The sequence below is a fragment of the Ruditapes philippinarum genome, unplaced genomic scaffold (genome assembly GCF_026571515.1).
Source record: "Ruditapes philippinarum isolate M1 unplaced genomic scaffold, ASM2657151v2 ctg3721_1_1_1_1, whole genome shotgun sequence".
Taxonomy (NCBI): domain Eukaryota; kingdom Metazoa; phylum Mollusca; class Bivalvia; order Venerida; family Veneridae; genus Ruditapes; species Ruditapes philippinarum.
The window spans coordinates 118,262-138,729 of record NW_026857197.1 but is presented as its reverse complement, the minus strand read 5'-3'; the positions used below and the strand labels follow the sequence as shown (position 1 = coordinate 138,729).

The window sequence follows — 20,468 nt, the reverse complement described above, 5'->3', positions numbered from 1 at the left end:
TCCTGACCAGACTGCGCGGATGCGCAGGCTGGTCTGGATCCATGCTGGTCGCAAACGCATTACGTTGGTTTTGTCATGACACGGCTCATATATCTTACAAATAGACCAGAATAGTTAAACATAATCAATGTATCAATCAGTCACTCTTCCAGCTATGCTAAAAGTACAAAATATTGCCATGTAAGCACATATTTAGAAGTTGATTTTGCCCCTTGAGGGGTTGCCTTTAAGGGTTGCGGTATCAGAATTGGACCACTATTTATCCCTGCGTGATGGTAAGAGGCGATTTAACGGGGTCAAATGACTGAAGTCTATACATCACTTAGCTCCAGCAGGTGAGGTGGTTTTGACCCCTGATGTTGCCTTAGGTTTGTAACACCCGAGGTTAGCCAAAATCACCTTTCCCGTTTCGGCTACATATGACCTAAATTTTGTTAATGCGCCGTAAAACCAAACAAAACAAAGGACTAGGTTTTCAATGTATTTAAATTTCTATACCTTACCCTAATATTTCTATATAAACATCATATGTAGGTATAACAGCCATGCTGGAGCCAACACCCAGGATGATCAAAGCTAATATGGTCAACCATAACTGGCTGAAAAATATAACACAACATCATAACATCTTTCCTATTGATTTCAATATAAAATAAACATAGAACTGTAGAAAATAAACATAGAATAAAAAAGACAAACATTAAGGTGATTAATTTGCCCTCTAGTATGAATTTGTTTTTGATATCATAAAAAAATTCACTATCATAGCAAAAAGATTTATCATTCATGGAATGTTAAATTCAAATCTAAATCGCTATACAATTCAAACTTGCCGAAAACAATTAAACATATTTCTATTAGCCTAGGTTAAAATTATATCACATTTATACACATTTAATGTACTGTGTAAATACTAATATTATGGTGACATAGCCATGTGGAAAATAAATAGCATTGAACCTAAATAACTTTTTTATAATATAGAAATACTTAAGTTCAGTGTATTACTTTTTAAAAAAGAAAGGCTTAAAACAAATGACGAAAACTGAAGTATATAAAATTACGTGTTATGGAAACTATGCGATATAAATTCAAGTGCACACTTACTTGAAACTGATTGCAAATCCTAGAACAGGGGATGGACCAATCAGAAGAAGGCCTGCAGCACAAACCATCAGACCGGGTATCAGTACAAATCTGTTGTCTGGCTGCGGATAAATATAATTACATAATTAAAGTATGATCCCCCTCATGGGCACTATAAGGAACTGTAAATTTACAACCTAGGTTATATGCCTTAAAGGATACCTGCATGCACTGCAAAATTTCAACAAACTTTACCGTATGGTTTACGGGTTAGAACATATTTATGTTAAAAGAAAAAAAAAAGTTGACGCTTCTGGGGTTTAAACGCACGCCCCTCAATTTCAATATAGATGATTTAGCATATTTGAATAGTGATACTCTTCAATGCGGAGGTAATGCATTAGAGGTATCTTACCTTAAATATTGTAACGAAAATTCAAACTGTAATGTCAAATTGCTAACATTTCAATTTCATGTTCATGCTATTGAAAAAATGGTATTTTAGAGGTACACGTTTGCATGTAAACTTACTAGTTTGTCGGCAACGCGGCCCCATATTGGTGACGTCACGGAATAAAATGCCGCCATTATCAAAAACAGCACACCAACCAACTCCGGACCAAGACCGTACTGAAATTAAATTTCAAACTGTTATATAGAAAATAATGATAAAGTAGCAAAAAAGTATAAATATGCATAGCGTTGAAATACAGACATTAATTTCTGTATTTGATTTTAACAAACCTACTGTTCGAAATAGACTGAGTTGTTAAAATCTAAACATGTTTAAAATTGGACTGAAAACATAATTTTATAAAACCCACTTCATGTGATATTTGAAAGTGTATTTCTTTTCAGTAAAGTGTCGTGCTGTGTAAAATTCTTCTAAAAATCTAAAACTAAATGTTTTTGAATTACACTTATTCTACAAATTAATTTGATAAAATATACAAGTTTTTTGTAAGTTTTTATGTCAGTATGGTTTATTAGAAACAAAATGTGCTAAAATCTTTGCCTACTGACCACTCGAAGATGAGGTTCTAGAGTTGGGTCAAGCACGGACCATACTGAAGCAGCAACGATGACAACAATACTGTTGACAATAGTTCGCGGATGTATTAACATCTTCCACAACGGCAAATCGTCATCGATCTCTTCATTTATATCTGAATACATGTACAAATTTTGAAATATAATAACACGGTGCCTTTACCACGTGACTAGGATCTGCGTGGGGCAGGAAACCGATACATATACAAAGGACGGTTAAGCTGTACGACCAGTTCGACCAACTTGAACAAAAATCCCACAGACCCTTAGCACTAAGTAACATAAATATGTAGACGAAAATAATAAAGGGCCGCCGACCTTGATACAGGACTTGCAAATACATCAAAAGAGTACTTTACATTATATAGATCACAATAATCATATCGACTATATTGAGGTGGGATTGGGGGGAATCCCGGGGTCGCCTTTAGAAAAGTCGGGATCCGGGATGGCACGTCAGTTATGTAAAGATTATCTTATGATCCTTTCTAATAATGATGATAATCAAATACATGAACATAAACTTAAGCCAAATTGTGTATAACCAAAAAACTTTGATTTTTTTTTTAATTTACGTATACTGTATATAAGTATTGTGATTTCAACACAAATATCAACACAAATATAGTTTATTAGTTTTCCCTATATATCTAATACGATCCCGTATCCCATAATTTCACCCCACCCCAACAAAGTGTACATGATCATCTTCTTGAGGAAGCATTTTTTTCAGAATAGGACACCTGCGTAGAAGCAGCCACGTTCCGAAAGCTAGGTGGATAGCTTCCTCGCAGGACATTGGCGGGATTCGAACCTTCAACAGTTTCTGCAATGAGTGGCAACAACTTTAACCACTCGGCCGATACCAAATAACAGTACCTATTTCATCTTGCAATTATAGTGAAACGCACAAGTGAATAATTTAGAAAAACACGTCTTCAATAATGTAATATTTTGTTACATAAATACGTGATATTTCTACACTATGTTGAAAATGTCAAAATAATATAGGCCTATATAAAACTTTCCGTTGTTTATCATATCAGGTTTAACTTATATATAGCAAAATATCATTCATTGATGAGATAGTACAATCAAAATAAATATTTGTTTAACTTTTGACATTGTGATATTTACAACTGTAATTTGAAACGAGGTGAAACAGCGGAAAATTTTTTCATTATGTCCATGCGGTGATATGACATTTAGATAGATTATATATGCATATTTTTTCATCTTTTCTATGTTGTCAAGTTTATGTTACTTTGTAAAGCAATAATATGAGCCGCGTCATGACAAAACCAACATAATGGGTTTGCGACCAGCATGGATCCAGACCAGCCTGCGCATCCGCGCAGTCTGATCAGGATCCATGCTGTTCGCTATCAGTTTCTCTACTTGTAATAGAATTGGTAAGCGAACAGCATGGATCCTGATCAGACTGCGCGGATTTTGCCGCTTAAATATTTCACGTTTATAACTCCAATTATAACTCCAATGTATTGCCTCAAATAACAACTTCCGTTATTTGCAACAAAATAAGTCCAACGTATTAAATGTAACCAAATAAATCTGCTTTGTTTTGTCTCTTATACATCAAAGTTTGACTTGTTGAAGTTTACAATATATAGCAAATATATATTCTCTAAAAAGTTAATAAAGGAATTGCATATTGTTATTTTTCATTTCTTAGACGGTGTATTATGTACATACCATTTTGTAATGGAATAAAATACCAGATTAAAGGTAAAGCTAGAAAAGAACTGCCTCCAACCACTGCAAACGGCAGAATAAAGCCACCAGCCTGTAAGACAAAATAATACATACGTAGTCCTTAAAATAAAAACAATAAATACATAGTACGTAACCCTTTTAATACATATAATTATACATTTTACTGGAAACATAATCATGTATATATTGAATACTAAAGATGGCGCAAAACAGCTCATTTGGTTAGACCACCGACTGTCCCCGGAGGTTTCGGGTTCGATCAAGGGTAACATCTTTGGGATTTTTCAGAGACACTTTCAGTGTCCCACATACCTAGAGGTATACTGGTATGACACCTAGATAATCTTCGCATGTATGACTGCTATTCACTGGTCATGTAAAAGAACCAAAGGATCTATTCAATAAGAGCTAGAGGCTGGTTCCCGGATTCCCTTGTATCTCGAAACTGTCTCTGGTGTCTGCTGTGGTAAGGACCCTTCTGGAAATAAGTTCTTGCACTTTCATAAGCTACCATTGCCCGCCCGGTCTAAAGAAATTCCATTCAATACTAATGTTTATATATATTCATAACACTGCACGTTTGTAACGTCTCTTCCCAATTGAAAAATTGTGAGGTATATAAAATTTATCAACTTCCTTGCCTGTTGTCAATCTATAAAGTAATTTTCGTTGTTTTTTTTCCCCTCAAATAAAATACTTTTCTTGAATAACAAATTGGCATTCTATATAACTGTCTATAGACGGTTGTTTGTAATATAACCCATGCCTAGCGACCAAGGTTATATAAGCTTACAACAGGCCGTTTATACTTAGCCATTTAACATGTCAGAAAAATACATAACTAATAATTTACAGATAGTTTGAAATTGTGATTTACAAAACTATTTCTCAGTTCCTACTTCAATCATGCAATTCATTTCAAATATCGTGAAACCATTGAAACTCTTGCATCATTTAGCAACTGATAATATACACATAGAATACGTGCTATATAAAACATGTTATTACCCTTCCAGATTTTTTCCGCCTTTTTGATTGGATATTGATCACCCGAGAGAAATTGATATAACCGAGCCAGACGGGTAATATATACACTAAATTTCTCCGTTACCCCCGGTACCCAACGTTGTAAACGACATGCGCTGAGGTGATGCGCTTACGGTTCGATTTTACGCGGTGTAAATTCCGATTTACAAGCACTTTTTAACTGTCAAATGATAAATATTTACCAAAGTAGAGTAATGATACAAATTCCCATCAGTATTGAAAACAAGTATGACCTTGTGAAAGCTTGATATTAATTACAAAAAAGTGCTTTCAATAGACTACTCCTTTTCTCTTGTTTACATTCGTTAGGTACGGGAAAAATACGTCATGTATTTATGTGACGTCATGTTGTGATGAAGAGGTACCCTAAAGGGAATCTTATTTCGACGTTTCATTTGATACAGCAATGATTTTTTTTTTTAAATCGTCTAAACTCGGCAGGGGAAGGGTAATAAAATTATTATTTTGGTTTTGGAGTGATATATGTGGATATATTACCGGCCAAGATAAAATATCACCCTCGCCTAACGGCTCGGGTGATATAAAATCTTAGCAGGTAATATATCCACATATATCACTCCAAAATCAAAATAACATATAATATGGCTGTTACAGAAACCATTGTATACGTTTAAACTCATTTGCTAAGTCACTTTTCTAGCCAAAAAGGATAGAATATAACGCATCTCCAAAACAAGAGTTATTATTGATGTTGTTGTTTTGTTGTTGTTGTTGTTGCTGCTGCTGCTGCTGCTGCTGCTGATGATGATGATGATGATGATGATGATGCTAATGTTGTTGTTGTTTGTTGTTCTTGACGAGTAATATGAAATTAGGCAAAGCCTATAAACGGGGAAGTCGTTAAAAAAATCCTTTCATTCTTTCCGTTTTAAAGGTGTCATTCGGTATTACATGCACCGCTTCCGTTTTCACTCGGAACACTCGACGATTATTATTAATCCGAAAAGTTGAGATTTGTTCCGTTATCGGAATACCCCGCCTATTATCATTGAGTTACATTGTAAATGGCGGCGCCTGACTAGAACTGACACTGAAAATTTCTTTGATAGGTATAGAATTCTATATATTCTTTAATTGTTTTTTATTTGATTTTCTTTTAAATATACACGTGTAGTCTATAGCCGGGCAAGCCAAAGCCCGGACCCGCTTCGCGGGCCCGGTCTTTGACTTCCCCGTATAATTCGTTAACGTATGAAAACAATAATTTCCAGCATAGAACCATAGAATATTATTAAATAACTTACGGCGTAGAGGAATCCCCCGACGGCTGGGCCTGTAACCATTCCAATGCCGGTAAACACTTCACCTATACCCTATAATGGTATCAGAAATATAGTATACCAAATCAAATCATAAATGTTTAAAAATAAAGTATATGTATATGCATGGTGTGTACTGAGATTTCTAACCTTAAGCCTGCCGACAGCAACTGATTCTACATTATGCAACCAGATCAAGATCAGCCCTCACACCCTTGTAGACAGATCACGGTATACACTCGGTCGGAACTTATTTTTATTTTTTTTTCCTAATATGATGAATGCCTTTGTCCAGAAAGAAAGGTAGACAAACACGAGACCCTTACATGGGGTGTAAGACAGAGTTTTCTAGCACCGGTGTAAACGGTAGATAATCCTGTCTGAGATGCAAGAAAAGACCATAATTAACGTGGAAACGGTTATATTATAAGCATGTCTTGCTTTAAAGAAATAAAATATTTATAAGGACTAACTGCAAAATTTAAGATTCTTGATATACAGGTTAAATAAATAATTACTTTTAACCACACTTTGGAAATTGACAATTAGTTATTTCATCAATAACATATACATGTAATTCTATAACTACATGAGTAACATAAAGGATCCTTATCGAAACGCACATTTATCTCAATAATGCGTTATTTCGTAGATAGACAAAATATAAAACGACTCTAATGGGCTGACATTGTTTTTAGACAAGAGTATGACATGTAGCTAACAAATACGTTCTTCTACATGCCTGGTTGGTGTGTCGAGGATCAGTATATCTGTTGATGTTTTGCGCCACGCGCTTTTCGTTTCCGGTTCCGTGCGAGAACGCATTAGAATTAAGTACAGAAGCGTAAAGTCAGGCAAAAGCCTATAGTAAGAAATATACTTACAAACACTGTGGCCACGCTGTCCGGAAAGTATCGTACCAGCATCACAAAGCCCGCGTTACTTAAACCAGTGCAGCCGAGAGCCAACAGGACTCTTGTAACAAAACACAAAGTGACAAATAGAACTTCACTTTCAGTGGCATCTACCTTGTCTAGAATACTGGGGAAAATGAGAATAAAAATAAATCATATGAAAAAGCAACAGGCAAAAAAAGTTTCATTGGCGACTTGATCGAGTGGTTAATATGTCAGACAAGTAATCTTAGGATTGCCGGTCGGGTGGGTTCAAACTAACTCAGGGCAAGCCGTTTTTTATAAGCAAAGCAATTTGACACTCAATTCTAAGTCTTTGGTTGGTTCCAGGATTGGATTCAAGAGTGTTTCTATAAGCACAGTCGAGCTAAAATAAATTCTGTATAAACTAAAACGGCTTTCAGTTTACTAATTATCAACTATTTTACTACAAAAATACTTAAAGTATGATCTTGCCATACATGATAATACCGTTATTTCACACACGATTTGCTTGAACTACCGATCTCTCGGAGCTGTCCGAGTTCGATCAAACAAAATCATATTTCATTGATTTGTTTCTATCTAAACATATACATTTCCACATACATATACATGTATAAGACAAAGGTTCAAGAATAAATTCATTTACATGAATCATGTAATTGTTCATAAAAAGCCAAAGTGTAGGACCACACGAATTAACAACGTAAGAGAGTTGGACTTCCCCATATTATCTCAAGTAGTGTAAACAGACGCACGTTAAGGTTTACTGTATTTTAAGTGTTCGTGTCTAACAAGTCGTCCGAACAAAGGAGGTGAAACAAAACTGCACGAGGGCAAAGATTCCAAATATAAATCCAGAGATTGTGCTGCTGTCACCTTTCTATAGCAATATGACAAAACTTAAACATATAATATGATGATAAAATATTAAAAACACTTAATTTTAAAGCAATAAGGGTAAAAATGGGGAAAATCGTAATGTCTTCTACAACAAGGACAGCCGACCTACCCGAAAAGTAGAGTACATCCTCCGCAAACAAACAGTCCAGATAAATACATAAATCTACAACCAACAATTGGTAACTGAAATAAAATATAAAATTAGCTTTTTATCCGAACTTCTTTAAAAACACAAAACCCCGAAATATATACTTAAAGGATGTTTCTCTTATTTCTTTCCAAATGTTTTAGATAAATTTTACATAACAAAATGTCAGCCTAAATGATGGACAAATATGCGATCTTCAATCCGTGCATCTATCTTGTTAGCAGAAGCATCTGGCCGGGTAGGACCATCGATCTTCTAGACTTGTATACTTACTGAACGGCTCGGGGGGGGGGGAAGGTTATTGATTGCAAATTGAGAAATAAATTCTAAAGGTTTTAAGGAAAAGTATTAGTTTTTCTAAGTTTCTGGTCTATAATAATTACTATATCACCAAATTTCTTAAAATAAAATCAATATAAATGCTGATATGACACTTAATCAGTTACATAAAAACATTAAGGTCAAAAAATCATTTATATTAACTTTAAGCATGTTGGCAGCAACTAAATCTAATCATGCAGCCAATGCAGACGAAGATCACCATGCAAACTTATCTTGTATAACTATTCAGTCAGTATTTACTTTGGAATTTTCATCAAAATGTTGACTGGTTTTGCAAAGAAAGATAGACAAGTCAATTTAAGATGGTGTTAAACGTTTCAATAAATCTTTATAAAATTGTATCTTGCTAAGTTTGCTATTCAAAATGTTATTTGAGCGCGTCACGACAAAACCAACATAATGCGTTTGCGACCAGCATGGATCCAGACCAGCCTGCGCATCCACTCAATTTTGCTTATATAATATCAAATTTCATACAAAAATTAACCTTTGAGCATGAATAATTAATAATTAGAGATGACACAATCTTTAACGTACAAAAATACCGAAATTCGATAAGCACAGTTTTTTCTAGGTGTTTTATAATGCACATTCAAGATAAACAGAATGAAATTTATTCCAATGTTACATAAGAAGAAAGATATATATATATTTATATATACATATGTATATATAAACATCGCATGCATTAAGGATGAAAATGCGATTCAGTAATAGAATATTATATAAGATTACTAAATATAGTAAATAGTATCTATCATGATTTAAAATTCTTACAACTCGGCCGAATAAAGGAGATGAAACAAACTGTACGAGGGCAAAGATTCCAAATATCCATCCTGAGATTGTGCTACTGACGCCTTTCTTATCCGCCTGTAATACAAATACAACATTAAGAAGACGACGTTGGTGATGAATTCCACTACGTATTTGAATGTTCTAACTTCAAAAACGCTAGACGTAAATCTTTCCATCTTAGCTTTCTTACTAGCCCAAACGTTTTCCAACTTTAGACAGATTTACATTGTATATATAATTATGATAAATAATTACTTAAAGTTTACATTATACTTTACATTATTTTGTAAAAGAATTTTATTGAAACTTAGAACATAGTTCTCATTCCTCGTTCTAAATTATTTCATTATTTGTGCAAATAATATGTTCGTATAAGAGTTCTCATTCCTCGTTCTCGTTCTAAATTATTTCATTATTTGTGCTAATACCGTAATATGTTTGAATCTTGATTTTATATTGCTTTTAATTAATATGTTGTCATAATTTGTTCAGTTTTAAAATTCTGGAGATTAAGCTTAAATGATTATATAGTAAGATATAGTATAAAAGTAACATAGTTTGGAATTTATTAAACAGTAAATATTTGATTATATAAACGTGATATGACCAGGATAGGAAACTTTTCAGATCTATTTTCTGACTTAAAGCAGCATGCTTTCAGATTCATGCTAATTTACATGAAAAAATATTAAAAGGTAAAACATTGAACTTCACATTGTTGCAAACGGCACTTTCAAAGCATGTAAATTACCGGAAAAAAATGGTATAAAGATACACAAACACAGCTTACTTCGTTAGTCACGCTGTAGCAATACAAACTCATTAATCGCACAAAACACGTAAACTTTTACTTGATTCTTGAATATTGTTAACATTTTCAAAATCTTAGTAATGTTTCTCAAAGTCGATTTTCTTAATTTTTCGGATAATTTGGCAGCTTTCAAATCCAGAATAAGACGTTTAAAATAATTTTGTTTTCACATTTGGCTTAAACCTTTTTCTTTTCTGACTAAAGCAAAATCTATGAATGTGTACGTATATGTGTACTGGCTCTAACACATACCATTTTTAATTTTCTTTTTATATTGTTATATTTTTGTTGCTGTTTTTCATCTTTAGGTGTGTAAATATAAGTTTTCAAAAGGTAAAAAACATTTTACTCTTTTTTAAGATTTCCAAGCGACAATGTGCATGCTTCACACAAGTCATATTACTACCCCATTACTAACGGGGAGAATGGACTGATCCTACACTGATACTTTGTAACTTAGGTTTGTTTGATTGTGTGTTTAGTGTTATGCTTAATTTACAAAGAGACATTCCCCTTATCCCACATGATTTCTAAATTCAAAGTGATATAAAAAAAAAACACATGCTCGTTAGACTCAGTGTCCGAGGTCAACTAAGCGATTGACAGAACAATTTTTATCAAAAGACCCGATAGGTAACTGTTGCCAGGAAGAATTTCTATTTCGCCTTACTCAAGATAGGAACCAGTAATCCTTTGATTAAGCTAAGCGGGTAATGCAGATCTATAACAAATGTGTGAATATTTATTCATTAAAATTCCGATGTTTTAAATCAATTCCTGAAACATACACAGATGATTTCTAAGACTAAACAGTACGGGTTCTAGTATTTATCATATAAAATTATCATTGAGAACTTACCTCGATCGGGAAGAAAGGTGCTAATATTGAGAGACTAAGAAAACTGAGTAAGTTTGTAAAACTCGTTGCGATAAGTATTGCTATTTGATCACGTGTCAACGTTCTAAAACTAAATTCTTTCTTTTCCTCACTATCGGCATCGTTATCATCCGAAGAATCACTATTGCAACTTTCTGCACGAGAATCACGTGTATTTTCCATTGAGTTTTCATGATTATTAGTTGAAATATCCAGCCTACTGCTTCCTTCGGAAAGTGGCCATGCGCAACTACGTAAAATTCGTTCATTATACGATTCTGATGAACTTTCATATCCATTGAAACGTTTTTCACCCAATTTCGAGTGCACCACGTGACCGTTCGCACGAACAGACCCGTTGCTCAATCTGGTTGTCGCATCACGTGACTCGGGTGATGGCGAGCTGAGACTTGTGAAATAGTCACTATCACGTGATTTACCATGCTCCTCCTCTTCGTCTTCATCAGTATCATTCACGTCAGACCTCGTGATGATAAGATTCGTATCTCTATCACCATTGTTCGTATTGACCTTGCTGAATTTGATAACAATGTCACCGAGTTCGCCTGGTTTACGCGATTGTTGTAAAGAGTCGGCAGGCAGCAGTCTATCCCCGTGTCCGGGCAAATAGCAATCATTGGATCTGTTTGGTTTGAGTTTTGCTGGGTCGGTGTCGTCATTTTCCATTTTACCATCTCCTTATTCTGTAAATATGGAAAAAAAATCTTTTATGAAAATCTACAAAATACGTCGCTGTCCATCAAACATTAGGTAAGAACAACATTGTGGTCAGATACAAGTTTACAGTATCTGTTTGTTTGTTTGTTGTTTGTTCAATTTAACCTTTTTAACAGATTTAGTCCATATAGGGGGTACGTGGCCGGAGTGTTAACGCAGTACTTAAGACTACTTCCTCCGCGGGCTAAAATCCAAAGCATTCCAAGCTAACTTACGCCGTGAGTGGTCTACTGGGTTAGTGTCTCGACAACAACTCGACAGGGCACTGGCGGTTTTCTCCCCGTAAACTAAACGTTAAAATGTTATAGTGTGTTCATCGAAAACCAAAAACAAACGCAAAGCTGCAGCAACGAGCATTTAATTTGTTGTACCTTAGCTCGCATTTTCCCTGCTAAATATCTTAAATGGACTTGTCCAATTTTCAATATCGGCAAAACCATTCATAATTTATAGAGAAATATTTCAAAATAAGCATTATCTGAACAGCGACCAGCGCAGATCATAATAATAGAGCGCGGATGTGTCCGCCGAGCCGCCTGATCATTGTCTGCACAAGTCGCATGTCAGAATATTATGTTGATGCCAGCAGGTGAGGTTACTCATGTAAAATTTAACTTAAAAGGCCCAAAGATCTATCATTTTTACTGCTTAAAAACATAATATTTTTTATATCTTGTCAAAGTTTTGAAAAACTCATTTACCATAATTATGTGAACTATCTATTTATCATTATGCTACTTGATATAATTATTTTGTATAGAAGTCAAAATACTACATGTACTTTGTTTACATTTTGCTACCTTTACGACACATTCCTGCATATTCAGCTCTACTTTCTTTAGTTGTTTAACATCTAACATGATCTCAATCCACCATTAAAACAGTATTAAATAGGTGTTTCACATTTCAAGAATGAAATAAAATGAATTTCTGGGACAAATTTCAATCTTCGAGTGAAGATATTATGATAGTTTTATGTCTGCTATCCAACACTACAATTATTGTATTTTATACATTTGAAGCGTTAAGACCTTAAATAGAGAATGTTTCAAACTTCCTTGTATTGTATGAAAACACAAAATTTGCTTCTCGTTTTCCAGTCCTTTTTTGAAAACCAGAATTTTCAAAAAAGTACGAAATATCAACGACAAAAACATCGACATTGTCGAATATCTACGATTTAAAAAAAAAAAGGTCGAAATGTTAAACACGACAAAACGCAGCATTGTCAAAATCAGTTTGTCCGCTGACACGAAAAAACTGTAAGTTACCATTGTGGCACCTTTATTTGTCGCAACAGCGCTTTATGTCGCTTGTTTCACTAAATGCACCAGTGCCGCTAAATGTCGCAGCTGCCGCTGAGTGTTGCAAAATATTTTGCTGAAAAATGTTGCAATGTTATCGTCCATTGTCGCACGATATTCCCTCAGTCACTGTGCAAAATGAAACACTAGCGTTAAATGTAGCAATTAACTACCGGTAATAGATATACAGCTAGTGTCATAATATAAAATTTTAACATTAAGTTAGTTTAGTAGCATAGCACGTGCAGTAAATGAGGTCATATTCTAAAGCGTAGTAGTTATTTTGTTAAGATACATTCTATCAAATAACCAATATTAATCATACGCCCTATATACTATAAATAAACTTATTTATATAATATGGGGGTATATTTTGCATATTATCGTTAATATTGATAGAATTTCAAGTTCCTGTGGTTATACATCCAAGACAACGTAAAAACACTGACAGTATTGGCTGCAACAGGTCTCAACCTGGTACGGAATTAGACCCAACCCGTTGTAGTCTAAAAAGTAGTTCTTTAAAATTTTGAAGTGGCCCAATTTGAGTCATCTCTAGTTAGATTGGTCATAATTAAAGTGTATTTATTGCATTTGTGTAGTTTTTGTGTGTTTTATGATGACTTTAAAAGTTGTTTTTTGTGTATTCTCCAGGAACTTATTTGTTGGCGGAAGGATTAAAGATGTACCACCCACCAGCAGTCGTGAGGTGAATTTAAACTGTCTTACAACAGAATGAAGATTTCTGAAAAAAGTAGATGGCTAACCTATTATATTTTGGGCCTCATTTGACTTAGATAGTGTTGATGTTTAAAGTTGAAGACAGTATATAATTCATCAAGAACAGTGGAATCCAGAATTAAGCCTCAAATGTGACTGATTTACTATAGAACAAAGAATACGAAAATTCACCAGGCCGACACCAACAAGCGAAGCGTTTTGAACTCGTTGAGTATTGATACGCCAATTCGCCAAATTCAATCGCCTACGCAGTGATCTCCCCTTATCAGTCTGCCAAGGGAGGTAAATACTGTGAGGAGTTTGGGTTTTTAGTGAGAAAGTGGGAAAACCTCGTTTTAGAGTATTTTGATGCTTGGCTAATTCAGCATGTTGAATGTTCTGATATGTTTTTCAAGTAAGATTCTTAATGTGACTGCGACTTCTTTCACATTAGTATACTTAAAAGATAATTATTACATAAGCACATAATGCAGTACATGATCGAGTCGCTGGATTACTTAACATGTTTGTTTCAAACAAACAAAAAATTAAAAAGCATAATAATTTTGTCTTGGGTAGACAGGCTAGTATAGGGACAATCCTTTTAGTCCTTAAGTTACTAAATAATTATATATAAGTGTTTATTCAATTATTAACACGAATTTACATCTTGCGACATTTAGCGTACTAGTGTTGCGACATTTAACGGTAGAATAATTGGCGAAATCTAGTGGCAACGGTTTTATATCTAGTGACAATGGTGCGATATCTTCTGGTAATGTTGTGACCGCAAGCAGCAAGTGAGACATCTTGTGTGTGTATTTGCGTTTATTTATACTCGCCACCGGTTGCCCATATGGGCGAGTCCTCCAGAAGAGTATTAGTCATTTTAGATTTTTGGAGGATAGTGCAATTACAGATACAGAAAGATGCCCCAATTCCAGAAGCTTCTCCTGGTTCTTTAGCGTGCCAAGTGTTTAAGCACCCATACACGGGACCTCGATTTAAAGTCTCATCCGAAAGACTGATTAGTAATTTTAGTTGGCCAGCCCGGGAATCGAACCCACAATGTCGAGATTACAAGTCTCGCGCTCTAACCGATTGAGCTATGCGGGCTGGCTGTGAGACATCTAGTGGCAATGGTGCGACATATAGTGGCAATGGGGCGACATCTAGTGGCAATGGGGCGACATCTAGTGGCAATGGTGCGACCTCAAGCAGCAAGTGCGACTTCTATCAACATTGATTATACATAACAGCGCCATAACAAGTAACCAGATTCTAAAAACCCAAAACTAATCTTAGAATATGGTAAAGACATGAGCTATTTATATAATATGAGATAGGTATCTTTAACTTATATCTCAATGAGGAATGACATATATTTAATGATAGCAACATTTTCAAACGGTGTGTAAAAGTGGTGCAGAGTATGTGTTATTATAAATAGATAACATGGTTATATCACTAATTTGTTATCAGACGTATCTTGTCCCACCAGGTTTATCAAGATGGTATTCAAGTTTGTCGCGTGATCGTAACTTAAATGGTCAAAATGATAACATAAACGGTTAGACAAAAAGGAGCTTGACTGATCATGAATAATCTTGGCATATAAACAACTCAATATCTAAACATGAAACTTTTTAAATGAAGAATTTAGAAGAAATGTCGACAGATGTGTTCATATGGTGCTGACACTTTCCTAACATTTAATAACCTAAAGAAAGAGAATGTCCCCGAAAGTAGGAACTAAGTAAAATGCAAATAAAGTTAATAAGACATGTGTATCCAAAAATAAATCTAAAAATCAGCATATCCAAGTGAAATATATAGGTACATGTATACTGAAATCACGCGACAAGCAAAACAGAAATAGACATGCCACAAACAAAAAAAGAATGTCGTGCTGAACGACCTTTACAGAACGACCATCATTAAAGCGTACGAGCTTTGCTTATATACTTATATTTATACCTCTTTCCAATATTCAATTAATAAACGTCTATAAAAAATAAACCTGGTCATTTTTGTGTATCTTAACCTTAAGGCATAAATATATATTTCATGGTCCATTGCGATAACAGGTAAAAGCTTTTTTATTTTTTTCATAATAATTAACAAATTAGATGCAAAATATGAATGACAAATGACAAATATTTGCTATTTTCTTCGTCATTTCCATATACAGTATAAATAAATAAATTATGAATAGTAAATCTAAGCAGTAGCGAGGTCGCGTGGGTTTAAACCCCGTCAAACACAGTTGCTTCTTTGAGCTCACTGCTTACTACTGGCTGGTGCCAGGACCGAGTTCGAGACTGTACCAATAAGCTTATACCCTCCAACACAATCGAACACCACAATCATAATATAAATAAAATTCGTGTTAAAAAATTAAAGAAGAAAATAAAAAGGTAACTGAAAATGAAATAAAAGAAAAATATGTCAACATGTAGCTAGTTTTAATATGTCAACATGTAGCTATGTCATATTAATTATGATTAATGATTTCTGTAGATACATTATATAAAATATATATTAATGAAATTGCTTAAATTGGGTGGTGAGTTTATATGTAATTTATTCAGTATGATGGACAGGCATAAAGGTGTCATTATGTCCATCAAAGAATATATGGTGTGTGAACAGGTGATAGTCAAAATAGTTATCATTTTTTTTGCCAAAATTCCTTTCAATTTTATAATTATAATTCGCATGAACGATAAATAACTAACATGGCCCAGGGAAGTTTCTTTAAATATCCATTGAAATAAACGTGTAACAACAATGGGCAGTCTTTTAATATTTGAGGTAGATAATCATTATATCCATAGCATTTTCAACTGTCAACTTCTCCTCAATCACCATTATAACAGTCAATCTTTTGTTATTTATAGCCAATTCAGCTCAACTTGACAATGAAAAATGAGCATATTGTCACTCTCTAAACAAATATAAAAATGTCCTGGGGAACATAGACATACCTATCCCATCATATATTTCCACCCCAACCACATCCATCAATCTATCCATCCATCCATCCCAACCACAACATACCCACCTCCTACTAAACTATTCATTCATTCATTCATTCATTCATTTTAATAAATTAATTAATTAATTCATTCATTCATTCATCTATCTCATCTACATTATACATGCATCAACATTCAACGCAGCATGAAAGAACCCGAAGGAACACGTCAGTTGCAAACTTCTATTTAAATTTGCCAATTGACCGTTGCCAAAATTTAATGTATTCTATAAATCGTTTACACGCACGTGGTTAGGTATAAAAGCTTTTGAGGCTTCCTGGTAAGCACATACATAAACTGTATATATAATAATCTTACATGAATAATCAAGTGTACTTTTATTATATACAAATTGATGGCACCCAAACATATGCTTGTAGACCCAATCACAAAATTAATTTATGCGCATGAATGTTCTGTAAATTATGCCCAGATGCTTTGATGAAAACTATCATTTATTGCACCAGTTGTTAAACTCTCTCCATATTATATAGATTTAAGTATAGGTAACTGAACAGAAACTTGAAATATAGATAAATCATAAATCAATAATGCGCTTGTAGGCCTACGTACTACAATGTGATATTTAAAGCCACATTATGCAGAAGAAATGAATCATTTTTTTTTATTTCTTTAGAAATTGCTAGCATGAATTTTATAAGGTTTAAAAAATGGGTTTAAAGCATGGTAGATGTTTATTACCTGAAGAAATAAGCACTTAATGTGAAATAATTTGCCAAAAAGGTAGCAAAATGTAAACAAAGATGTATTTTGACCAAAGGAGCTTGCCATTATGATTATATGAAAAACATCAGCAAATAATCAAGGCATAATGGCAAATATACCCAATTTATTTTATTGTATATAGAGGGGTGCATTTGTCGTTATTTCTTAATCATTTGCTTATTTTTCAATAATTTCTAGAATGTCAAGCTCCTGTGATTTTGATTTCCATTCAAAATACTCACCGACTATAACTGTAATATTTGCCAAAATACAACAGAAGAGAAATAATGTTCAGGTAATTGACTAACATTTTGGAAATTATAAAGGTACACCAAAAATAAATGGGTTTGAGAAATAAAATTAAAAGCATTTCTGGGGAATAATGGGCCTAAACTACCCCATCCATATATTAATTTTATATTTAATATTTTGATTAGGGAAGGCGTGTTTACTTCCAAAACTGAACTTCAAGCATTAATGAAATTAAAGTTCTAGTTTCTGTGATTTAATAGTTGTAAAAGCATAATTGTATTTTAGTTTTTAAGAAAATAACAAAGGTTATATGACCCTATATGAATGGTTGTTTGTATATTTGAATATAAAGCCCGAGCCGCTCAAGGTGAGGGTTATATTGCAAACAGTAGTTTATATACGACCATATAACCTGTCAAGAATCTTTACAACGAATGAGGCTGTGTTTCATAGAAAGTCTTACGTGTATCTTAAACTATAGGACTTACGATTAACCATAACACTAATTAAATTCAGACCATTTCAATAAATATTTTATCTTTAATCAAAGACTTGGACTGTAATTAATTTCACTCTCCTTAGAGAAGTTAAGAATAATAATGGCACATGTTTCAACCCACAATTTGTTCATGCTTTTCTATATGGCTATTTAGAAATAAAACAAGTATTAACATACATGTATATAGATTACAGACATGGGAGTCATAAGTTAGGACATTTCTATGAAACAGTTTTGGTCTTAAGACTGAGTTTAGGCTAAGGACTTTCCATGACACGCAACCCAGCAAATAAACTTCCTTTATTAGAGAAAAACATGAAATAGCTTTATTACTTGACATCATCCGTACCCTTAAACACGTCAGACGTCGATTTAAGTAGCACGAAAAAGGCACCGTAGTTATGCTATAAGCGCACACCCTTTTAACTGATACGCTCCTGGTTAATAATCAATTTATGCCAAATGAGCAGATCTTAATAAAAAAAACAATTACCTTGTATCCATAGATAAAATCCGAGAAACATCGAATATAATCTGTTAATTTTTTTAGTAAACTCGGCAATTTATCAATTAATGTTGCTATAATATATCTTTAACATGTGATATGAACAACGTGACGATCAGTATCGAATAACGGATCACTAGCCCATATAAAATTGAATCACTGTACTGAAGCCTGTACAAGGTGAATGCAAAGCTTACGATTTGTTTTGATGTGAGCGTGATAGGCTAATCTTATCAAACATCATTATATCAATTAGCAGTTGCATCATTTTGAGGGTCAAATTTGAAATCATTGTTGAAAGTTTACCAACGTAATGTATCTACATTCGTACCAACAGTTTTAAACGCTGGTACCAGTCAATGTTGACATCCGGTAATTGATGGATAACCAAACTATAGGTAATTACTCTGTCATGTATGACATACAAGATGGTACAAAATACAACTAAAGAAATCACATCATGAGCAGCGTTAAAAAAGACGGAACTTACGTAAAAACCATCGGCTTGTAAAAAAAAAACCAGTTTATATACGCTCGATTTGACTGGCGCATCACTAGCTGACCATTAACTACCATTAACAACAATTTTCCAGGATCTTTTACATTTCAAACTACCAACTCTGTGGCAATTGTTCGGCCCTTTCGGCAATTCGGTCTAACCTACACATGTAAACGAGTAGTAAGTAAATGCTAGGAGTTGTAAATGAGGGTTTATTTGAAAACATATTTGTTGGTTCATTTCATGTACAGTCAGCTATACCAAAGTCGCTTGCAACATATTAAACTGTATTTCATAACTAAATCGTTCTGTTGTTCATTCTATAATGGTTTGTGATCATGTCTTGTTCGTCGGGGACGATTTGAGGGGAGTAAATTTCGCTGGAAACAACTACAACGCAATCTAGATTAGTTAATATACCGTTAGTGATTCGTACATCTTGCCCGGTAACATCGTTCTCATCAGTTAAATGCACTCTGCAGTCGTCGGTTTAAATCTGTTATGTTACTAGTTGCACTCCGATCCTTTTAATTATACCGCAACACGGTAACTTGGTCCGACAATAATCGACTCAGTTTACTTATTGATATCCAATTAGATCTTTTGAATAAAATAAAAAATGAAACCTATTCTTTTATATGGGGCGGAACTATGGGGATATTGTAATTGAACGAGTCCAATTAAAATTTCTAAAGTATACTTTAAATATGAAACGATCCATCCCAAATTATATGGTATACGGAGAAACAGGCTGCCTGCTATCTAGTGATATAAATATAAATGTAAGAATAATCATGTTTTGGGCTCGGTTAAAGAAGCACGATGTAAATAATCAACAAAACAAATTAGGAACTCGTGGCTACGACATAGTATCTCGTGCGCACGACTTAATTATCTTGTGGCCCTACTTAGTAACTCGTAGCCACGATATATAGTATCTCGTCCGCAATTAATTATCTCGTGGTCATAACTTCGTATCTTGTAGCCACGACATAGTATCTCGTGCGCATCACTTAATTATCTCGTGACCTCGACTTAGTAATTTGTTGCCACGACATAGTATCTCGTGCGCACGAGATAAATAAAAACACACACAAGTCACCTCTGTGCCACCGATGCTGTAAAGGTTTGAAATATTATGTCGTATATAATTGTACATCAGTGTCAGATGTTTATATTATTATCTATCTTTTCTTTTTAATGTAATCGTTCTCA

The 20,468-nt window shown here is 34.0% G+C and overlaps 1 protein-coding gene across 1 annotated transcript; it reads right to left on the bottom strand.

The window, feature by feature from the left end:
* Window positions 1-508: 508 nt before the first annotated feature.
* LOC132749047 (MFS-type transporter SLC18B1-like) lies at window positions 509-18,913 on the bottom strand (the record flags this gene model as incomplete). Its single annotated transcript, XM_060738723.1, is given in 11 exon segments — window positions 509-599; window positions 1,108-1,208; window positions 1,618-1,716; window positions 2,110-2,252; window positions 3,850-3,940; window positions 6,183-6,251; window positions 7,082-7,238; window positions 8,106-8,179; window positions 9,264-9,359; window positions 10,955-11,676; window positions 18,743-18,913. Coding segments are annotated over 10 exon segments (1,626 nt in total), but the record flags the coding sequence as incomplete, so codon positions are not given.
* Between the last annotated feature and the right edge of the window lie 1,555 nt (window positions 18,914-20,468).